The sequence below is a fragment of the Hyla sarda genome, chromosome 12 (genome assembly GCF_029499605.1).
Source record: "Hyla sarda isolate aHylSar1 chromosome 12, aHylSar1.hap1, whole genome shotgun sequence".
NCBI lineage: Eukaryota > Metazoa > Chordata > Amphibia > Anura > Hylidae > Hyla > Hyla sarda.
Genome location: NC_079200.1, coordinates 46,686,685 through 46,709,468, shown reverse-complemented (window position 1 = coordinate 46,709,468; position 22,784 = coordinate 46,686,685). Strand labels below are relative to the sequence as shown.

Below are 22,784 nucleotides of genomic sequence, written 5' to 3'. Positions count from 1 at the left end.
CATACATACATACACACATACATACATACAGACATACATACTTACACACACACATACATACACACATACACACACACATACATACACACATACACACATACATACACACATACACACATACACACACATACATACATACATACATACATACACACATACATACATACACACATTGAGTTTTATATATATTTAGATAGTAATTATGATGTATAGTAATTATGATGTATTTGATATATACGCCCCTTTATGTGAAACATTAAGCTCACGCCCATCTGACTGAATTGCCAGATAAATTACGAACCCTCATATCTCAGAAATGGAAGACATATTAAGAAACAGTAAAAGGTGTGTCATCAGGGGCTCTCTGAATTATTTCATGACAGTAAAATGTTTCATGCATTTTTTGTTGGCCACAGGTCACCTTTAAATACTGATTTCCAACAAAATCCATCCAACTTGTATATGCACAACCTGTGTTCCTCAGCAAAATAAAGCAGCCAAACAAGCAGCATTTAGACATATGTAGCTTCCAATCTCATCGGTATACAGTGGTCCCTAAAGTTACAATATTAATTGGTTCCGGGACGACCATTGTATGTTGAAACCATTGTATGTTCATAACTCTATGGAAACCTGGTAATTGGTTCTGAAGCCACCAAAATGTAATCCGAAAATAGGAAAAAGTGAGGATTAAAGATAAATAAGTAGATAACTAATATAGATAAAGCAAATCCTTACATATAAAAGTAAGAAAGATCTGCTGGGAGCTGTAAATCACTGTCTATGTCAGTGTTTCCCAACCAGGGTGCCTCCAACTGTTGCAAAACTACAAATCCCAGCATGCCCAGACAGCCAACGGCTGTCCGGGCATGCTGGGAGTTGTAGTTTTGCAACAGCTGGAGGCACCCTGGTTTGGAAACAATGGTTTATGTAGAGGACAGGAGCTTCTTCAGGGTCCTATACAGTATACACAGTGTCCCAAATGGAGCTGGTGTCCAAAGGAGCAGCTAACCCTGGCACAGGTAAAGAGTAGTACAGAACTTGTAGTTCCTCCCTGTACTGTAGGGGGCGCTACCAGACAGCCAGTCAGTGCATGCACTTCAGTAATACAGGTGATTTACCAGTAAAATGCCCATTCTGATTGGTCAGTTCCTCCAGTTGTGTCTGTACATTGTATGTTGAGTCTGGTTTCAAGTTACAATGGTCCAGAAAAAAACATTGTATGTTGAAACTATTGTATGTTGAGGCCATTGTAAGTTGAGGGATCACTGTAAAAAAAGTAGTGGAGCAGTCTGCTTTCCTTATCTGTGACTTCTCAAATTGGGTTATTGATGAAAACGTGAGGTATTGAAGCAAGACTTTAGTGTCCCAATATGCAGCAGCCACAAAGGCCCAGATTTATCAGCCTGCTGTAATCATAGGGCCAGGTTTACACTACAGACATTCCGCCATTCCACTTGGAATTTCCATAAGAAAATAACAAATTCTGCTTTCAGCAGCCTCCCATTTAACTCAGTTCACGCATCAGAGGTTCCGTAGAGGAACTTGGTAGGGAATCGTATTCCACTGAAGGATTGAACATGTTCATTCTTTCAGCGGAATCTTCCGGGAAAACCACCCTTAGTTAATGGGAATAAGTGCAATTCCAGACAGGGCAGATCCACTGACTAAATTCAGCGAGGAAATTGTTTGTAGAATTTCCTGAGTGTGAACATAGCCTAAGGCCTGGTTCCTTTCACACCACATAAAGGAATGCATTAGTGTTCCTATAAACGGAAACGTATTTATGGGCGTCATCAATGTATTTATGGGCGGATCCAATTTATTTATGGGCGGCAGTAAGACTGTGCGGACTGCGTTGCTGTCCCTGTAGACGGCAATGTATTTATGAGCGGATACAATATATTTATGGGCGGATACAATGTATTTATAGGCGGCAGTAGGACCGTGCGGACTATGTCGCTGTCCCCGTAGACAGCAATGTATTTATGAGTGGATCCACTGAACTAATGTGTGTACATGAACATTCTTTTGGTGTATCCAATTAGAAATGCGTTGCTGTCTATGCAGTCCGCACAGTCCTAGTGCCGCCCTCGGATCTCCGATGGAAATTCTGGCTAGAGATTTTGTAGCGCGGACTCAGCCTTACTGTCTGATTTGCCCACAGCAACCAATCATGGCTCAGCTTTCATTTTACCAGAGGTCATTATAATATGAACGCTGAACTGTGATTGGCTAAATGGGCAAAACCAGACAGTTTCTGTTCCTGTCAGATTGATAAATTTGGACCTACTGAGGGAGATTTATCGAAACCTGTCCAGAGGAAAAGTTTCTGAGTTGCCCATAGCAACCAATCAGATCCCTTCTTTCATTTTTCAGAGGCCTTTTCAAAAATGAAGGCAGCAATCTGATTGGTTGCTATGGGCAACTCAGAAACTTTTCCTCTGGACAGGTTTTGATAAATCTCCCTCAGACTGTGTTTAACTGGTTCACAGTCAGATATCATGCAATACTTTTCCAATAACAACTGCCATGCCATCAATGCCATTCCATGTATCTCCAGCCTTTCTCAGAACTCCAGGTGACAGTACGACCGTATCTAGCAAGATTTCCCAGTGTTTACTGAACATTATATGCAGTCCAGAAGAGATGTATAGATTTCAGTGCGCTACTAAACCGCATTTAACACCTAAAAACTATTTTGGTGGGCTCAGTCCCAAGATACAATATTACACGATATAACACCACACAGTGCACACCATATGGATTAGGCAACAAAAAAAAAAAAAAAAAATACTCCGCTCAAAATAATAAAGGGAACACTAAGATAACGCATCCTAGATCTGAATGAATGAACTAATCGTATGAAATACTTTTGTCTTTACATAGTTGAATGTGCTGACCACAAAATCACACAAAAATTATCAATGGAAATCTAATTTATCAACCCATGGAGGTCTGGATATGGAGTCACACTCAGAATAAAAGTGGAAAACCACACTACAGGCTGATCCAACTTTGATGTAATGTCCTTAAAACAAGTCAAAATATGTCTCAGTAGTGTGTGTGGCCTCCACGTGCCCGTATGACCTCCCTACAACGCCTGGGCATGCTCCTGATGAGGTGGCGGATGGTCTCCTGAGGGATGTCCTCCCAGATCTGGACTAAAGCATCCGCCAACTCCTGGACAGTCTGTGGTGCAACGTGGTGTTGGTGGATAGAGCAAGGCATGATGTCACAGATGTGCTCAATAGGATTCAGGTCTGGGGAACGGGCGGGCCAGTCCATAGCATCAATGCCTTTCTCCTGCAGGAACTGCTGACACACTCCAGCCACATGAGATCTAGCATTGTCTTGCATTAGGAGGAACCCAGGGTCAACCGCACCAGCATATGGTCTCACAAGGGGTCTGAGGATCTCATCTCGGTACCTAATGGCAGTCAGGCTACCTCTGGCAAGCACATGGAGGGCTGTGCGGCCCCCCAAAGAAATGCCACCTCACACCATTACTGTCCCACCGCCAGACCAGTCATGCTGGAGGATGTTGCAGGCAACAGAACGTTCTCCACGGTGTCTCCAGACTCTGTCCCGTATGTCACACTGAACCTGCTTTAATCTGTGAATAGCACAGGGTGCCAATGGCAAATTTGCCAATCTTGGTGTTCCATGGCAAATGCCAAACGTCCTGCACAGTGTTGAATTGAAAGCACAACCCCCACCTGTGGATGTCGGGCCCTCATACCACCCTCATGGAGTCTGTTTCTGACCGTTTGAGTGGACACATGCACATTTATGGCCTGCTGGAGGTCATTTTGCAGGGCTCTGGCAGTGGTTCTCCTGCTCCTCCTTGCACAAAGGTGGAGGTAGCAGTCCTGCTGCTGAGTTGTTGCCTCCTACAGCCTCCTCCATGTCTCCTAATGTACTTGCCTGTCTCCTGGTAGCGCCTCCATGCTCTGGACACTACGCTGACAGACACAGCAAACCTTAATTCCACAGTTCATATGAATGTGCCATTCTGGATGAGCTGCACTACCTGAGCTACTTGTGGGGGTTGTAGACTCTGTCTCATGCTGCCACTCAAGTGAAAGCACCGCCAGCATTAAAAAGTGACGAAAACATCAGCCAGGCAGCATAGGAACTGAGAAGTGGTCTGTGGTCACCACCTGCAGAACCACTCCTTTATTGGGGGTGTCTTGCTAATTGCCTATAATTTCCACCTGTTGTCTGTACCATTTGCACAACAGCATGTGAAATTGATTGTCAATCAGTGTTCTTCCTGAGTGGACAGTGTGATTTCACAGAAGTGGGATTGACTTGGAGTTACATTTTGTTGTTTAAAGGGGTACTTCGGTGCTTACACAACTTATCCCCTATCCAAAGGATAGGGGATAAGATGCGTGATCGCGGGAGTCCCGCCGCTGGGGACCCCCGGGATCTTGCACGCGGCACCCCGTTTGTAATCAGTTCCCGGAGTGTGTTCGCTCTGGGTCTGATTACCGGCGACCACACGGCAGGTGGCGTGTGACGTCACGCCTCTGCCCCGTGTGACATTACGCTCCGCCCCTCAATGCAAGCCTGTGGGAGGGGGCGTTACAGCTATCACGCCCCCTCCCGTAGGCTTGCATTGAGGGGCGTAGCGTGCCATGACCAAGAACCGGACGGTTCGAAACGCGTCAGCGTTTCTACCCACCTTTTAATCTCACATTTTCTTTATCACATGGATTTTTTTTGCTTATTTTAAAGTCATGAATTAAAGTTTGGACTTTTATCTACATTTTTTTCTTTGGGAGCTGGAGTTCCACACTTTTGGATTTGTTTTTCATATTTTATTAATATGGTCCTTAGGCCAAAAATGTTCTCGCACCCCTGCCGGTCTTAACCTACCATAGTGAGAATACATAACAACTTGGATTTGAGCTTTGAAATGTTAGTAGGAGATTTCCACGGAATTTAGCAGAAAGGGTCTATATTGTGCGGCCTGGTTGTATCTTTCCCAAGGTTTATTCTTGACGGTAATGATCATTGACCTTGTAAAGCTATTTGTACAGTAATTGGCCTAACATAAAAGGCAACCGGGGTAGAGAACATTACACTGAAAGCTCCATTGGGAGATGGCGGCACTGTGCAATGTGTAAGCAATGTATAGAAAGATGAAATCTAGATCAGCCTCACAGTGGGAAAAGTAGAGGGCAGTCTGTCATACAGCACGCTACACGTCTAGGCTTATCAAACTTTTATGAAGATGATAGATTAAATATTGTCGTATGATGAATTATTAACACTCGCCCTGTGCTTCTCTTTTCTAGGTATTCACAAAATATGGTAAATGTTACATGTTTAATTCTGGACACGACGGCCGTCCTTTGCTGACCACGGTAAAAGGAGGGACTGGAAATGGCCTAGAAATCATGCTGGACATCCAGCAAGACGAGTACCTTCCTATCTGGGGAGAGACAGGTATGTGCATGCATGTATAGATCTAAAATACACGTTAAATTTTTTGTAGTATTTGTACCATATGCATGTGATCTAGTGTGGTACAGGATAGTGTGGTAATACATGACATTTCTTGTACATTGCACAAGACAGACAGATGGATTTCTTTTGGGGAGCTTCTCTCATATCCATTGTACCATATCAGTCTATTGGACACTTGAAGGGGTACTCCACCCCAAGACATCTTATCCTCTATCTTTTGGATAGGGGATAAGATGTCTGATTGTGGGGAACCCCCGCGATCTCCCTGCTGGACCCGGTGCTCGTTTAGAGCATCGGGTGCAGCGCCGTAGGCTCGTGACGTCACAGTCACGCCCACTCATGATGTCATGGCCACGCCCCTCAATGCAAGTCTATGGGAGCGGACGTGACGGCCGTCACTCCCCCTTCCCATAGACTTGCATTGAGGGGGCGTGGCCATGACATCACGAGCCTCCACCCCGCATTGCCCGTCATCCGGCATGGAGCGAAGTTGGCTCTGTGCATCGGATGTCTGGGGTGCCGCAGCCGAGATCAGACATCTTATCCCTTATGCTTTGGATAGGGGGATAAGATCTCTAGGGGCGGAGTACCCCTTTATCAGTAGACATTCTACTTACCTCTATTGATGATAGGTTATATTTTCAAGAGTCTTGAGTCAATCATTGTTGACAGCGTGCTACACTTCAACAAGACTAGCTGTCAAGGGTGAATGTATAACAGTAGTATTCATTGACACCGCTGTGTTGGCTTGTCAGGAAAATATGCGTATTATGTAGGCAGCCATCAAACACAAAAGTACAAGGGTTACAGGCACAATGTTATGTAAGAAGGATATAATTCAGTGGATATACAAGAGCTGATGTTGTCTAGAAGAAGGTGTACGGTATTCTAGTATTATATAGTTAACAATATATCTTATCCTCTTCTGGTGAATGAATGAAAGTCTTAATTTTGCATAAAAGAGACTCCATTAATCCTATTATAATAATAAGGGTGACAAAGCCATTTACTGTAAGTCCTTGCTTAGCTGGATTTGCTGCAACTTCAGATACACAAGATTAAGGCAGGCATTCATTGGAATACGTGTAGAAATGATGGAGTAGTTAAAGGGCTACTCCAGTGGGAAACAAATGTTTTCAAATCAACTGTTGCCAGAATGTTAAACATATTTGTAAATTACTTCTATTTAAAAATCTTAATCCTTCCAGTACTTATCAGCTGCTGTATGCTCCAGAGGAAGTTGTGTAGTTCTTTCCAGTCTGACCACAGTGCTCTCTGCTGTCACCTCTGTCCGTTTCAGGAACTGTCTAGAGTAAAAGCAAGTCCCCATAGCAAACCTCTCCTTCTCGGGAAAGTTCCTGACACGGACAGAGGTGTCAGCAGAGAGCACTGTGGTCAGACTGAAAAGAACTACTCAACCTCCTCTGGAACATACAGCAGCTGATAAGTACTGGAAAGATTAAGATTTTTAAATAGAAGTAATTAACAAATCTTTAAAATTTTCTGGCACCAGTTGATTTGAAAACATTTTTTCTCCACCGGAGTACCCTTTTAAATGGCTACTCCACTGGAAAACATTTTTTTAATCAACTGGTGCCAGAAAGTTAAACAGATTTGTAAATTATTTCTATTAAAAAATCTTAATCTTTCCAGTACTTCTCAGCTGCTGTATGATCCACAGGAAGTTATTTTCTTTTTGAACTTCCTTTCTGCCTGGCCACAGTGCTCTCTGCTGACAACTCGGTCCATTTTAGGAACTGTCCAGAGTAGGAGTAAATCCCCATAGAAAACAGATCCTGCTCCGGAAAGTTCCTAAAAATGGACAGAGGTGTCAGCAGAGAACACTGTGGTCAGACAGAAAGGAAATTCAATAAGAAAAGAACATCCTGTGTATCATAACAGCAGCTGATAAGTACTGGAATGATTAAGATTTTCCAATAGAAGTAATTTACAAATCTGTTTTACTTTCTGGCACCAGTTGATTTAAAAAATGTTTTTTCCAGTGGAGTAACCCTTTAAGAGTAAGGTTACTGGTTTGTACATATTGTATTGTACACAGAACATCGAGCTGTTATTGTGCGTCTCCCTCTGCATACTAGGTGTGTGGGTAGATGCTGGAACTGCTCAGGGATTTGGGGATTAAAAGCTGCCGGCAGGACAGCAGTCTACAGATAAACAATTTACGATCGGACCATTGACGCTCTGGCTTTATATCTGTGATATTGGGATTAAAAAGAAGTGCTCCTTTTTATTTGTGCAGAGCTGAGAAGTTATTTTAGAGGACCTCCTTCTGCCAGGTTGGCACTGGAAAATGTCAACGCTCACACTCTCAGCATCTCTCCCTCTAAAATAGAAGCTCCCTATGGTTATATATTACAGGGAACATGCTACGTAGAGGTGGGTGTTGAGAAACCTGTTGTGCCTCAGTAATAGAGGGCTTTCTGACCTGGCACTCTCACGCCCTTTCCATCTGTCCTTGGGATCAACGTATTTGGGGCATCAGGTTTCTGGAACCTCTGCTTCCCCCTGGCAGCGGCCTGAACAAGTCATTAAACTGCTCCGACCTATCTGGGTAATTTACATGCCGAAGCGGCTTTCGATAGAATTGAACATGAAGCGGAGAGAGCCTGGCGATGTCATGTAAATGTGTTCATGAGAAGGGGAATTGCAGTCTGAATCGGCATGAAATGATAACCATTATGCCAGACAGTGCGGAGCTTTATTCGGACTATGTCACACTGTGCCTAGGACATTGACATGGCAGACGGAGAAAATAACAGGGTTGTCTCACCACTTGTAACATCCCAGACAGCATGATACAAGGTTATGTCTACCGCCATTTTTATCAAAAATTGTGTCTCAAAAATCTGTTATACGAAATATTTTCTGTCATTTGTATTAAAAGGGTAGAACTTGGCATAGTACATTCCCCTACAGGAGTAAAGAATATAGGGTAATACAGTGTATAATAGGCTTGATGTAACCCTCAATAGTCTTCACATTTAGCCCATTGTTTTCTTTCCGCAAATGCGCATACTGTTGTGACCTGGATGGTCACGTGGTCGGAAGTTCACAATGACAGTGTTGGCTTCCGGAGGAGATGACCTGGGGTGACGTTTTCCCAATACCGATACCATTTGGCATAGTGTCATGTGGTCCGGCTGGGATTGCGTGGCCCGGGGGATACTCCCTGGAAGAGGAATTACCGGCACATGCGGTAGGATTGGACACCATCATCCATATGGACAGTATGTGTGAGTATATAAGTTTGTCATTGTATATGTAATGTATGCCTGAAGAAGGAGGCTATATATATGACCTCCGAAACGCGTCACAATTAAAACCCTTTGATATGTGAGGACTTCTCCTGGTTATTACCTATATGCTTTCCTGGAGGGGGGATAGTATGTGAGACCTGGTCTTACACTCCCCCCATGTGAAGTAAGTGAACCATTTCTCTGCTTCTTATGACAACCTGAAATTATTCTGCCATTTCTCCTACTCTGAGCGCTGGTCTTTTCTATATTTGTTTTTATTGTTTTCTTTCTCTCTATATCAGTGGTCCTGAACTGGTGGACGTCCAAATGTTGCCAAACTACAGCTCCCAGCTGGGAGCTGTAGTTTTGCAACATCTGGACGTCCACCTGTTGAGGATCACTGCTCCATGAAATAGAAGAAAAAGCGCTTTGGCACTTGCACCACTAGGAACCTGTGCACGCTGCAACTGTGGATGAACACTGAGAAAGTCCGCACCAGCTGAGTATTATGGTGATGCTCTGTCTGCAGAACACATATAACTTTTGCAAAGAGTAGACAGATGATGGCACTCACCGTACAATAGCAAAATCTTAATTGCAGAAGATTGTGCATACAGGACATCCGCAGGCAGAGACAGTGAGGACTGGGGTGTAAACGGGACAGACTGTTTCACGCGACACGCGTGCTTCCTCCAGCCGGGACAGTGGCTAGAGGAAGCGCGTGTGTCGGTTGAAACAGTCTGTCCCGTGTACACCCCGTCCTCACTGTCTCTGCCTGCGGATGTCCTGTATGCACCATGTTCTGTAATAAAGATTTCGCTATTGTACGGTGAGTGCCGTCATCTGTCTACTCTTTGCAAAAGTTATGGGTTCTGCAGACAGAGCACCACCATAATCTTCTGTAATAAAGATTTCGCTATTGTATGGTGAGTGCCCTCATCTGTCTACTCTTTTCAAAAGTTATGTGTTCTGCAGACAGAGCACCACCATAATCTTCTGTAATAAAGATTTTGCTATTGTACGGTGAGTGCCGTCATCTGTCTACTCTTTGCAAAAGTTTTCTTTCTCTCTCTTGGTATTACTATGTGGTTTTCAGAAGCAACAACGTACACCTTAAACTAGCTATGCACCCAGATAAAAATTTAACCCACCAATTATTATTATTAAGATTATGTAGATGCCCAGATTCTAGTCAAACCTATATAAATAAATCCATAATAAGCCAAAATCACATAACAATGAGCTACAAGTCAGTATAACTCCACATATTAATGTATTCTACAAGTCAGTAAACCAGTCCAGGCGGTGTTTGCCCAGAGCTATAAGAAAATGTTTTCAGATGGAAATAGAAATCGTTGCGTGAAGCATATAAAGCATGTATTACATACAGAGGACAATTCACCCTCCATTTGTTTAGTCATGTGCTGTGTAGATGCGCCCCTGGAAATGCCACACGTAGGCTGGAAGGAGAGCATTAATAGATAATTGTGTGTTTTCCCACTAGTTGCTCAGCTATCTGCCTACTCAATGCAGATGAATTCCTAGAGACTCGTAGAGAGTCATTTTTAGGTGTGTTCTCTGCAGCGGTGAATCCCATACCACAGCTACTGTGTATTCATAAATCGTGTATGGCGAATGCTAACATTATTGATTGGCATAATCTACTGCATTGCTACATTATTGAGGTTTGCATATAAAAAAAAACATAATAAGAATAAAAAAAAAAAAAAAGATCTCTCTCTCTCTCTCTCTCTATATATATATATACCGTACAATCCAGGAAAGCAGCACACCAACTAAAAAATGCTCAGGTGCCCGCTGAGTCCAGTCCGGGTCCCCCTTAGCTAGAACATCCGAAAGACAGCGGCACTCCAATAAATGAAAAAAATTGTAATTTATAAAAAAAAAAAAAAATGAGACGATGTTTCGGCTGGCTCACCCAGCCATTTTCAAGCCTTGAAAATGGCTTGGTGAGCCAGCCGAAACGTTGCCTCACATTTTTTTTAATAAATCACCATTTTTTTCATTTATTGGAGTGCTGCTGTCTTTTGGATGTTTATTATGATTTCCCCCACTGTCACTTGTGTCATCACAGTTTGGCTATTTATGTCTCACATTGCACTATTGCATGCACTATGGGGGGCATTTACTAATCTTTTGCTATGTAGTCTGGTTTTTACCCTGTTTTTTTCTACTTCATTTTTGACTATGTGCGACAAATTTACTAAATTGTTGCACGGCATTAATACATTTGGCACACATAGGCAAAAGTGGGAAATTTACTTCATGTAGTAGAAAAAATAGTCTGTTCCTTTTTCCTGCTGTCTGAATAGGTTTGGCTGCTGGTTTCCTTCTGGATCTTTTGTTTTTGAGTTTTTTTTTAGCTTTTTCACCACATCTAAATAATTCAATAACTACAGTGGTCCCTCAAGTTACAATATTAATTGGTTCCAGGAAAACCATTGTAAGTTGAAACCATTGTATGTTGAGACCATAACTCTATGGAAACAGGGTAATTGGTTCTAAAGGCACCAAAATGTCATCCAAAATAGGAAAAAGTGACAAAGAAAAATAAGTAGATAACTGATATAGATAAAGCAAATCCCTACATATAAAAGTAATAAAGATCTGCTGGGAGCTGTAAATCACTGTCTATGTCAGTGTTTCCCAAGCAGGGAGCCTCCAGCTGTTGCAAAACTATAACTCCCAGCATGCCCGGACAGCCAAAGGCTGTCCGGGCATGCTGGGAGATGTAGTTTTGCAAAAAATGGGGCCACCCTGCTTGGCAAACACTGGTCTATGTAGAGGACAGGAGCTTCTTCAGGGGTCCTGTACAGTACAGGCAATGTCCCAAACAAGTAATGGAGTCGCCCTCACCTGGTGTCCAAAAGAGCAGCTAACCCTGATACAGGTAAAGTGTACAGAACATGTAATACCAGACACCAGTCAGTGCATACACTTCAGTAATACAGGGGTTTTACCAGTGAATGCCCATTTTGATTGGTTGGTTCTTCCAGCCATTGACACATTTTACAGATCTGGACTGTCTGTACATTGTATGTTGAGTCTGGTTTCAACTTACGATGGTCCAGAAAAGACCATTGTATGTTGAAACTATTGTATGTTGAGGCCATTGTAAGTTGAGGGATCACTGTAAATTGCAGTCATGGCTCAGAAGTGGTAAACGGCGTTTAGTGTGTGTGTGTGTGTGTTTATTACATTTTTTTAACACAGTTTTTTTCTCCCTAAATGTACTTACACTTTTTTTTTTTGGTTACTTCTTCTACAGATCTGTGTATCCTGTGGACTCCTTTGGATTCGGTGGACTACTTCGATGACCAGCGTTTTTCTTTGCTTGATGTTAATAAAATGGTTAACGAGGGCTTGTGGGGGAGTGTTTTTTGTAATAAATTTTTTAAAAACCTGTTGTGTTTTATTTTTATTTTACTTTACTAGACAGGCTTAGTAGTGGAAGCTGTCTTATAGACTGAGTCCATTACTAAGCCGGGCTTAGCGTTAGCCACAAAAACAGCTAGCGCTAACCCCCAATTATTACCCCGGTACCCAACACCACAGGGGTGCCGGGAAGAGCCGGTACCAACAGGCCCGGAGCGTCAAAAATGGCGCTCCTGAGCCTAGGCGGTAACAGGCTGGCGTTATTTAGGTTGGGGAGGGCCAGTAACAATGGTCCTCGCCCACCCTGGTAACGTCAGGCTGTTACTGTTTGGTTGGTATTTGGTTGAGAATAAAAATAGGGGGACCCTATGCGTTTTTTTAATATATTTAATTATTTATTTAAAAAAAAAAACGCATAGGGTCCCCCCTATTTTCATTCTCAGCCAAATACCAACCAAACAGTAACAGCCTGACGTTCCCAGGGTGGGCGAGGACCATTGTTACTGGCCCTCCCCAGCCTAAATAACGCCAGCCTGTTACCGCCTAGGCCCAGGAGCGCCATTTTGGACGCTCCAGGCCTGTTGGTACCGGCTCTTCCCGGCACCCCTGTGGCGTTGGGTACCGGGGTAATAATAGGGGGTTAGCGCTAGCTGTTTTTGTGGCTAGCGCTAAGCCCAGGTTAGTAATGGACTCTGTCTATAAGACAGCTTCCACTACTAAGCCTGTCTAGTAAAGTAAGAAAAAAACACAACAGGTTTTAAAAATTTTTTATTACAAAAAACACTCCCCCACAAGCCCTCGTTAACCATTTTATTAAAATCAAACAAAGAAAAACGCTGGTCATCGAAGTAGTCCACCGAATCCGAAGGAGTCCACAGGATAAACGGATCTGAAATGAGAAGAAAACAAAAAAAATGGGTTAGTACATTTATTATCACCTGCTCACACATCTCCCGCCCCGCACGACTACAACTGCCAGCATGCCCTTACAGTAAGGACATGCTGGGAGTTGTAGTTGTGTGGTGCAGGAGATGTGTGGCCAAGTGACAAGCTTGTCCCCTGCCCCCAGCTGCAGGACTACAACTCCCAGCATGCCCTTACAGTAAGGTGGGGCGGAGGCCGGGCACAGTGTTTCCCAACCTGGGACTTGTAGTTTTGCAACATCTGGAGGCACCCTGGTTGGGAAACACTGTTTTAGGCCAGTGTTTCCCAACCAGGGTGCCTCCAGATGTTGCAAAACTACAAGCCCCAGCATGCCTGGACAGTCAAAGGCTGTCCAGGCATGCTGGGAGTTGTAGTCTTGCAACATCTGGAGGCACCCTGGTTGGGAAACACTGGCCTAAAACAGTGTTTCCCAACCAGGGTGACTGTTTTAGGCCAGTGTTTCCCAACATCTGGAGGCACCCTGGTTGGGAAACACTGTTTTAGGCCAGTGTTTCCCAACCAGTGTGCCTCCAGATGTTGCAAAACTACAAGCCCCAGCATGCCTGGACAGTCAAAGGCTGTCTAGGCATGCTGGGAGTTGTAGTTTTGCAACATCTGGAGGCAACCTGGCTGGGAAACACTGGCCTAAAACAGTGTTTCCCAACCAAGGTGCCTCCAGATGTTGCAAAACTACAAGTCCCAGCATGCCTGGACAGTCAAAGGCTGTCTAGGCATGCTGGGAGTTGTAGTCTTGCAACAACTGGAGGCACCCTGGTTGGGAAGCCTGCGCAACTTACCGGCTTCCGTAGGATCCAGCGCTGCACGACACTGCCGCGCGACACTGCCGCGCGACGATCTCCGACAGCGATCGTCGCTGGAGCCTCGGAAGGGTAAGTGAACTTCTTCGCCGGTCCCCTTCAGCTGTTTAGTTTTGCAACAGCTGGAGGACTACAGTTTACAGACCACAAACCAGTGGTCTGCAAACTGTGGCCCTCCAGCTGTTGCAAAACTACAACTCCCAGCATGCCTGGACAGCCAATGGCTGTCCAGGCATGCTGGGAGTTGTAGTCTTGCAACATCTGGAGGCACCCTGGTTGGGAAACACTGTTTTAGGCCAGTGTTTCCCAACAAGGGTGCCTCCAGCTGTTGCAAAACTACAACTCCCAGCATGCCCGGACAGCCAATGGCTGTCCAGGCATGCTGGGAGTTGTAGTCTTGCAACATCTGGAGGCACCCTGGTTGGGAAACACTGTTTTAGGCCAGTGTTTCCCAACAAGGGTGCCTCCAGCTGTTGCAAAACTACAACTCCCAGCATGCCCGGACAGCCAAAGGGTGTCCAGGCATGCTGGGAGTTGTAGTCTTGCAACATTTGGAGGCACCCTGGTTGGGAAGCTTGCGCAACTTACCGGCTTCCGTAGGATCCAGCGCTGCACGACACTGCCGCGCGACAGTGCCGCGCGACGATCTCCGACAGCGATCGTCGCTGGAGCCTCGGAAGGGTAAGTGAACTTCTTCGCCGGTCCCCTTCAGCTGTTTAGTTTTGCAACAGCTGGAGGACTACAGTTTACAGACCACACACCAGTGGTCTGCAAACTGTGGCCCTCCAGCTGTTGCAAAACTACAACACCCAGCATGCCCTGACAGCCAAAGCCTATGGCTCTCAGGGCAGGAGCCCGGGCTGACATTACAGTGCAGCCGCCCGGGCTCCTCATACGGTCTCCCCGCTACCCCCCTTGTCTCCCGCCCGGGCTCCTCATACGGCCTCCCCGCTACCCCCCCCCCCTTGTCTCCCGCCCGCGCCGCTCAGCTCCCGCTGCTACAAGACTACAACTCCCAGCGTGTCCTCACTGTAAGGCCATGCTGGGACTTGTAGTCTTGCAACATCAGACAGATGGGAGTTGTGTGGTGCTGGCAGGTGAGAGGGGGGGGGGGGGGGGATATAAATCACTGCAGTGACCCGGTAGCGCAGTGAGGGTAGCGGGGAGAAAGTATGTCGGAGCCCGGGTGGCAGTAGCCTTTCCTGCTCCATGTTGGAGCTGGAGTAAATTTAGTCAATTTTTATGGCCGTTGCGACAGTTTATTGCGCAACTGCGACTGTCTCAGTTAATAAATTCCTGACCACTGCAAGTCAAAACTGAAAACTTGCGTAAATTAAGCGGGAAATTTTTTTTTGACTTTCTAGCTCTTGCTAGGGAAAGTCGCACAATTTATAGGGTAGGCGCAATTGCGACAATTTTGCGCCAAAAATAGTCAGAAAAAAATTACTAAACCCCTTAGTAAATGCCCCCCTATATGTTCACGTTTTTACTTTCTATATTTCATGGTGCCCTGTGGTTTCACTAGGTGCTTTTGGCTTTGTTACTTTTCCCGTAACGGATTTTTTCCTCTTTGCATGCCTTTGTACTTGGGCACTAAAAAATCTTATTTCCATAGTACCCCCCTTTATACCTTGGTTCGTGACCAGTCCCACTGCACATGCATGAGAGGGTGGAATTCCAGATTTGGGTGTCACAGTGTGACCCTCACTCCGGACCCTCCCGAGCACTAAATATTTATAATCCATTCAGGTGCATAATGCAGGTCATTGCCAGCGTGCGAAGAAAGGATACTTCTACTAAAGTGACAGGACTCCAGGGCGCTGAGCAGACCAAACAAACAGGTTAAAGGGAAGTGATATTTATTAACCAAAATGCAGCGCGTTTCACAGCAGCCATAGCGCTGTGAAACATGTTGCATTTTGGTCAATAAACATCACTTCCCTTATACCTATTCATTTGGCGCCCTGAAGTCCTGTCACTGTCATGTAGTCCAGGCTGGAAGGCTGCAGAGGGACCAGTACCTTAAACTTTCTTCCCCAGCGTTGTGTATGGTTTACATAACCTTCTGGGGTAAGTAAGACCATCACATTGGCACCTGTTCATATCTGTGAATTACAGTATGGAGTACTTTTCTTTTCTTTTATTGCCAGCACGCCGGCTGCATTATTATGGCATACAGACAGGTGGTTTATCTGACCAATCTTTATGCTTGTGTGTTTCTCCCATGTATAGCAAGTCAAACGCTACATTAATGACTTCTCATTAGCTAAGACAAAGGGATTCTCTATTGGTGTATATGTCACGCACATCAATATTAAGATAGCTGACTGGTTCTTATCCATTTAAATATCGTCACTGACCCAGTATGTTTATCCCCCCTGATGAAGCTGGGTAGCAAAACGTACGTTGGGAGTGGTGCGACAGCGGTGGTTATTTTCTATGTTATATGTATGCATTTATAATGCTTGTGGGTTGTGTACTTTGATTGTCCTATTGTTGCAATTTGGTTCCCATATGCGCTTTATGATTTCACCCCTGCTAGTTTGTACATCATTCTTAAATTGAAGGCATCTTCTTGATTGTTTATATCGTGGTTTAGACACCCATGTAGGCACAATCTTTTTAAGTGTAGAGTTTCCTCCATTTTGTACCTTTATTTGTATGTATTTTTAAGGTTAAAAAAAGATAAACTATATTTCTAGAAATTTCCATTTCCATTGTTATTTATGGATAAAACATTTCCATTTGCAGTTTTAGGATTTTCTCCTCTCTCTCCTGAGCTGGGTTCTAATCCTATTTTACAGAATAAGGAATGCAGTTGTGTACATAACTCCATAGGAATGAGCTGATATTGGAGCCCTAAATGAGGATGGGCCACAATATCTTACACATCCGATGGGCAAGAGTGGCACTGTTTTGGAAAAAAAAAAAACAGACCCCTTTTGAGATTCCTTTGTCAGTTTTTTTCCAATCAAATTTTTATGTAATTTATGTGGAGACCTTGATGGTCTGATGAAGCGCAAACTTAGCGTAAAACGGCTGTGTCCTGCACTGAAGTTTTGTTTGCATCCGTCGCGCCAGTGATGTATTCATGTCTGCACCTTAAAGAGATGCTTTGAATCTGCATTAAAGGGTTCTTCACTGGCCAGCATTCGGAACATTTAGTTCCGAACGCTGTGTGTGCATGGCGGGGGCTGGCCACGGCCTCTCACAACGTCACGCCACGCTCCCTCAATGAAAGTCTATGGTAGGGGGCATGTTGGCCGTCATGCCCCCTCCCATAGGTTTGCATTGAGGGGGCATGGCGTGACATCACGAGGGTGTGTGACCGACCCCCGTCACCCGCACACAGTGTTCGGAACTAATTGTTCCAAACGTTGGCCAGTGGAGTACCCCTTTAACACTATTATATAAAAACGAGCACCTCTGTTCACTACAGAGTCGCCTAAGCAGGTGAACAAATTTAATAATGGGATGGGGGCTAACCTCTGCAAGCCCTGCATGAATGTGCTGGAATCTGTGTAGTGAACTAAATCTACAGTAGGCTAAGTCGAAAAAAATTGAACGCTGCTTAGTTAAAGTGTAATAGAAATTCTAGAAAAATGCTAAAATAAAGCAGACTGATTATATACTCCTGAAGAAAATAGCTATTAATCTGTTGTTAGTTATGGTGTTAAGGCTTGATCGTTGAATACAGACAAAAAATGTTAGTTCTGAGGGTTTTTCCAAATCTTTTCTACCTGACATTTTAGTCTAGTTTTATACTTTTAGTCATCATAACTTAGATTGGTAGTAGTAGGGTGGGTGGGTGTGACCATGCGCTACCGTCGGTCACAGAGGGACGGCAGAGCAAGCTCCCTGCTCCCTGTAGCTCTATGTGTCTGCTCGAAGCAGCAATCACGAGCTGACACACAGAGCTACCCGTCCGCCACAGGGAGCTTGCTCCGCAGTCGTTCTGTGACTGCCGACAGTGCATTTGCAGCATCAAATACACTGTGGATATGCTGTGTGTGACCCTACTTGTAGACTAGATTTAGTCAATGAAAGTGTTGTTGATTAAAACTATAACAAAAATGATTAGTCTACAAAATAAACACTAGAACCAAATCTGTACAGTTCCTGACCTACTGAAAGCTTATCATAATCCACTGAGAGTGAATATTATATACTGTTGTTGTTGTTGTCATAGATCAGTGTAGAAATAAAAAAAAATCTGCTTTAAAAAAAAAAAAAAATAATAAAATAAAAAGATACTCAGTAACATAACTGCTATTAAATCTACGACTTTGCAGCTTGCCAGTGGGATTTATTCCTTTTATTTTATGACAAATCCTATCAAACTTCCAAAAGTCCTGTCAGGCTTTACATCATATGTGTATTAAAATGCCAACCGGAATGGACGTTCTCAAGCAGCAATAACCCAGTGGGGCCGGATTTTCCTCAGGAGGTTGATTCCATCTTGTCCTGAATGTTTTTTTTTTATTTTATTTTTTTTTTCATTTTAAACCAAATTTGTTCTTGTAAACTCTGTGCATTTCTTGTTATTTCCCTTTCTTTTATTCTCTGTACAAAAGCTCTGATCTGAGCTTATGTCCAGCAAAATATAACATATTAAAATTCATAAGCTTATTCTTACAACTTGTGTTTGTTCCAGTTGTTTTGAGATCAAATTCAAGAACTAAATGTATTGTTTTATTCGCCTTATCGGTATAAATTTGATTATTTTTCTTCTCTCTTAGTATTTGTTCAGGCATATTGACAGCCTGTTGGGCATAGTGACAGAATATCGGGCATAACCGAAAATCCACTAACATAAAGCTAGATTTTTCCCATGTTTATAGGAATTAGGGTGAGGGTCAACTTAGAACTTATGGTGAAAAATAAGTATTTGGTCAATAACAAAAGTTTATCTCAATACTTTGTTATATACCCTTTGTTGGCAATGACAGAGGTCAAATGTTTTCTGTAAGTCTTCACAAGGTTTTCACGCACTGTTGCTGGTATTTTGGCCCATTCCTCCATGCAGATCTCCTCTAGAGCAGTGATGTTTTGGGGCTGTCGCTGCAACACGGACTTTCAACTCCTTCCATAGGTTCTCTATGGGGTTGGAAGGCCACTCCAGGACCTTGAAATGCTTCTTAGGCTAAGTTTCCACTTGATTTTTTTTTTTTTTTTTGGCATCTTGCCCAAAAAAACGTCAAAATGGCCCCTATGGTGTTTTTTCATTGAAAAAACGCTGCTGCCAGATGTTAGCTGTAAATCAATAAAAAAACACAAAATTATTTTTCCACTTGACATTTTTCAGTTTGACGTTTTTTTTTTTTAATCCTTTTGGCATTTTTTAACTATTTTTTTGGCATTTTTCTGCTCCGTGGTGGTTTTGCAAAGCCGCAGCATGTGGAGCCAATTTTCCCCTGAAATTGTGGCGTTTTTCTCCCATGACATTTTTGCAGGTGGTTTTTATTCTTTTTTGGACTTTAGCGATCCGAAATAATAAAAATATACAGTAGTGATGGAAAAAATTGTATTTAGCGAATTTTTCTTTTTTATAACAAAATGTTTATTAATTTTTAAACAGGGATCAATTTATGTGGGCGGGCAGGGCACTAAAAATATAGCCGACAATAATGAAAATGTAGTGTGTGTATGTGTTTTTCACTTTTTTTTTTTTTTTTTTAGGTAGTACTACTACTTCCAGCATGGGACACACTGTAACATGATGGGAGTAGTAGTACCTGTACAAATTGACAGATAGCCCCAGGTCTGTTGCGATCCTTCTGTATATTTAACCCCTTAACGACGCAGGACGTATATTTACGTCCTGCGCCGGCTCCCGCGATATGAAGCGGGATCGCGCCGCGATCCCGCATCATATCGCGTGGGTCCCGGCGCTAATCAACGGCCGGGACCCGCGGCTAATACCACACATCGCCGATCGCGGCGATGTGCGGTATTAACCCTTTAGAAGCGGCGGTCAAAGCTGACCGCCGCTTCTAAAGTGAAAGTGAAAGTGACCCGGCTGCTCAGTCGGGCTGTTCGGGACCGCCGCGGTGAAATCGCGGCGTCCCGAACAGCTGATCGGACACCGGGAGGGCTCTTACCTGCCTCCCCGGTGTCCGATCGACGAATGACTGCTCCGTGCCTGAGATCCAGGCAGGAGCAGTCAAGCGCCGATAATGCTGATCACAGGCGTGTTAATGCACGCCAGTGATCAGCATTAGAGATCAGTGTGTGCAGTGTTATAGGTCCCTATGGGACCTATAACACTGCAAAAAAAATGTTAAAAAAAAGTGTTAATAAAGGTCATTTAACCCCTTCCCTAATAAAAGTTTGAATCACCCCCCTTTTCCCATAAAAAAAATAAAACAGTGTAAAAAAAATAAAAAATAAACATATGTGGTATCGCCGCGTGCGTAAATGTCCGAACTATAAAAATATATCATTAATTAAGCCGTACGGTCAATGGCGTACGCGCAAAAAAATTCCAAAGTCCAAAAAAGCGTATTTTGGTCACTTTTTATATCATTAAAAAATGAATAAAAAGTGATCAAAAAGTCCGATCAAAACAAAAATCATACCGATAAAAACTTCAGATCACGGCGCAAAAAATGAGTCCTCATACCACCCCATACATGGAAAAATAAAAAAGTTATAGGGGTCAGAAGATGACATTTTTAAACGTATAAATTTTTTTATAAAAAAATGTAGTTATGATTTTTTCCAGAAGTGCGACAAAATCAAACCTATATAAGTAGGGTATCATTTTAACCGTATGGACCTACAGAATAATGATAAGGTGTAATTTTTACCGAAATATGCACTGCGTAGAAACGAAAGCCCCCAAAAGTTACAAAATGGCGTTTTTTTTTCGATTTTGTCGCACAATGATTTTTTTTTCCGTTTCGCCGTGCATTTTTGGGTAAAATGACTAATGTCACTGCAAAGTAGAATTGGCGACGCAAAAAATAAGCCATAATATGGATTTTTAGGTGGAAAATTGAAAGGGTTATGATTTTTAAAAGGTAAGGAGGAAAAAACGAAAGTGCAAAAACGGAAAAACCCTGAGTCCTTAAGGGGTTAATAGATGCGGCCGGACGCTCTTCTATGGTCCCCTGCACTGCCGTATATATATGCACCTATTCATATTTCCCGTAGAGAGCTGTGATTGGCCACATGGTTCCAGCCAATCACAACTCTCTGTGGGAAATATGAATAGGTGTATATATACATCAGTGCCGGGGACCATAGAAGAGCGGCCGCCAGCATCTATACATTATACAGGAGGATCACAGTGGGTGTCAGGAGTTACAGCCGCTGTGATCTTTCCTTAACTGCAGGTACTACAACTCCCAACATGGAGCACACTCTGCTCGATGCTGGGAGCTGTAGTACCTGCATTAATAGAAAAATCGCAACAGGCGTCATAAGTTACACTCACTGCGATCTGTCTTTTAATGCAGGTACTACAGCTTCCAGCATAAAGCATAGTGCGCTCCATGTTGGGAGTAGTAGTACCTGCAATTAAGGACAGATCACAGCGGATGTCCCTCCTGACACCCAATGCGATCGTCCTATCTATTGCAGAGATGTGGAGAGGCTCTGTACAGCGATCTCGCATCTCTGCACTATACTCTGGCCAGTAATATGAATAGAACATCACTCATTCATAATTCCCTCTAAAAGCTGTGATTGGCTGCAACCATCCGGCCAATCCCCACTCTGGGCGAAAAATATGAATGAGTGATGTTCTATTCACATCACTGACCGGAGTATAGTGCAGAGATGTGAGCGCTGTATAGTGCCGCTCTGCATCTCTACTATATTATGGATGATCGCATTGCGTGTCAGGAGTGACACCCTGGGCAATAAATCTATTAGTCCCATCATAGAACAGTCTGTGCCATAATGGGAGAAGTAGTACTACCTAAAAAAAAATTTAAAATTGAGAAAAAAAAGTGAAACACACACGCAAATTTTTTTTTTTTTTTTTGTGGTACCCAACAAATTTTGAAAAAAAAAAAAAAACACCACAGGGGCCATAAATGCAATTTCCACTCAAATGCAAAAATGCCAGAAAAAAACACCAGAAAAACCATCAGATGCAGGAAATTGCACTGACATTTTTTCTGGCTTTTTCACACACAAAACGCAAGCAAAAAAAAAAACAAGTGGAAACCAAGGCACTCCTTCATTGCCTGGACAGCAGTGTGTTTGGGATCAGTGTCATGCTGAAAGACCCAGCCATGTTTCATCTTCAATGCCTTTGCTGATGGAAGGAGGTTTTCACTCAAAATCTCACGATACATGGCCCCATTCATTCTTTCCTTTACATGGATCAGTTGTCCTGGTCCCATAGCAGAAGAACAGCCCCTAAGCATGATGTTTCCACCCCCATACTTTACAGTAGGTATGGTGTTCTTTGGATGCAACTCAGCATTCTTTTTCCTCCAAACACAATGGGGGACATTTATGAAAGCATTTAGTAGTTTTATTTATTTTTTTTTGCTTAAAATTTTCGCAAAATGTTCCATGTGCAACTACTCTATTTTTTGCGCAGCTTTATGATTTTGCAGTGCCCTAGGCCAAAAAAAAGAAACTTGCTTACCAAAGCAAAAAGTGTTTTTTGCGAAAGTCGCAAAGAAGTCGCATTGCATGAAAAAACCTACTAAATTTACTCTAGTTCAAACCTGGAGCAAAAAAAGCTACTACCAAAGCAAAAAAGATATATATAAAAAAAATTGCTTATGTGCAACAAATTTATCAACAGGCTGCAACCAGTTGATAAATAAGTTGCACATAAGCAAAAAAAAAGTGTAAGGAAAAAATAACAAAGGAAAAAAGGCAAACATTGATAAATGTCCCCCAACAAGTTGAGCTTTTACCAAAAAGTTCTCTTTTGTTTCATCTGACC

General features: G+C 43.3%; 1 protein-coding gene across 1 annotated transcript in view; it reads left to right on the top strand.

Annotated features, from left to right (window-relative positions):
• Positions 1-22,784, top strand: part of ASIC2 (acid sensing ion channel subunit 2) — a 374,271-nt gene that overhangs the window by 174,545 nt on the left and 176,942 nt on the right. Inside the window, exon 2 of the mRNA XM_056548587.1 lies at positions 5,307-5,457. Coding sequence (XP_056404562.1) covers positions 5,307-5,457 — 151 coding nt within the window. The remainder of the gene's footprint in view (positions 1-5,306; positions 5,458-22,784) is intronic.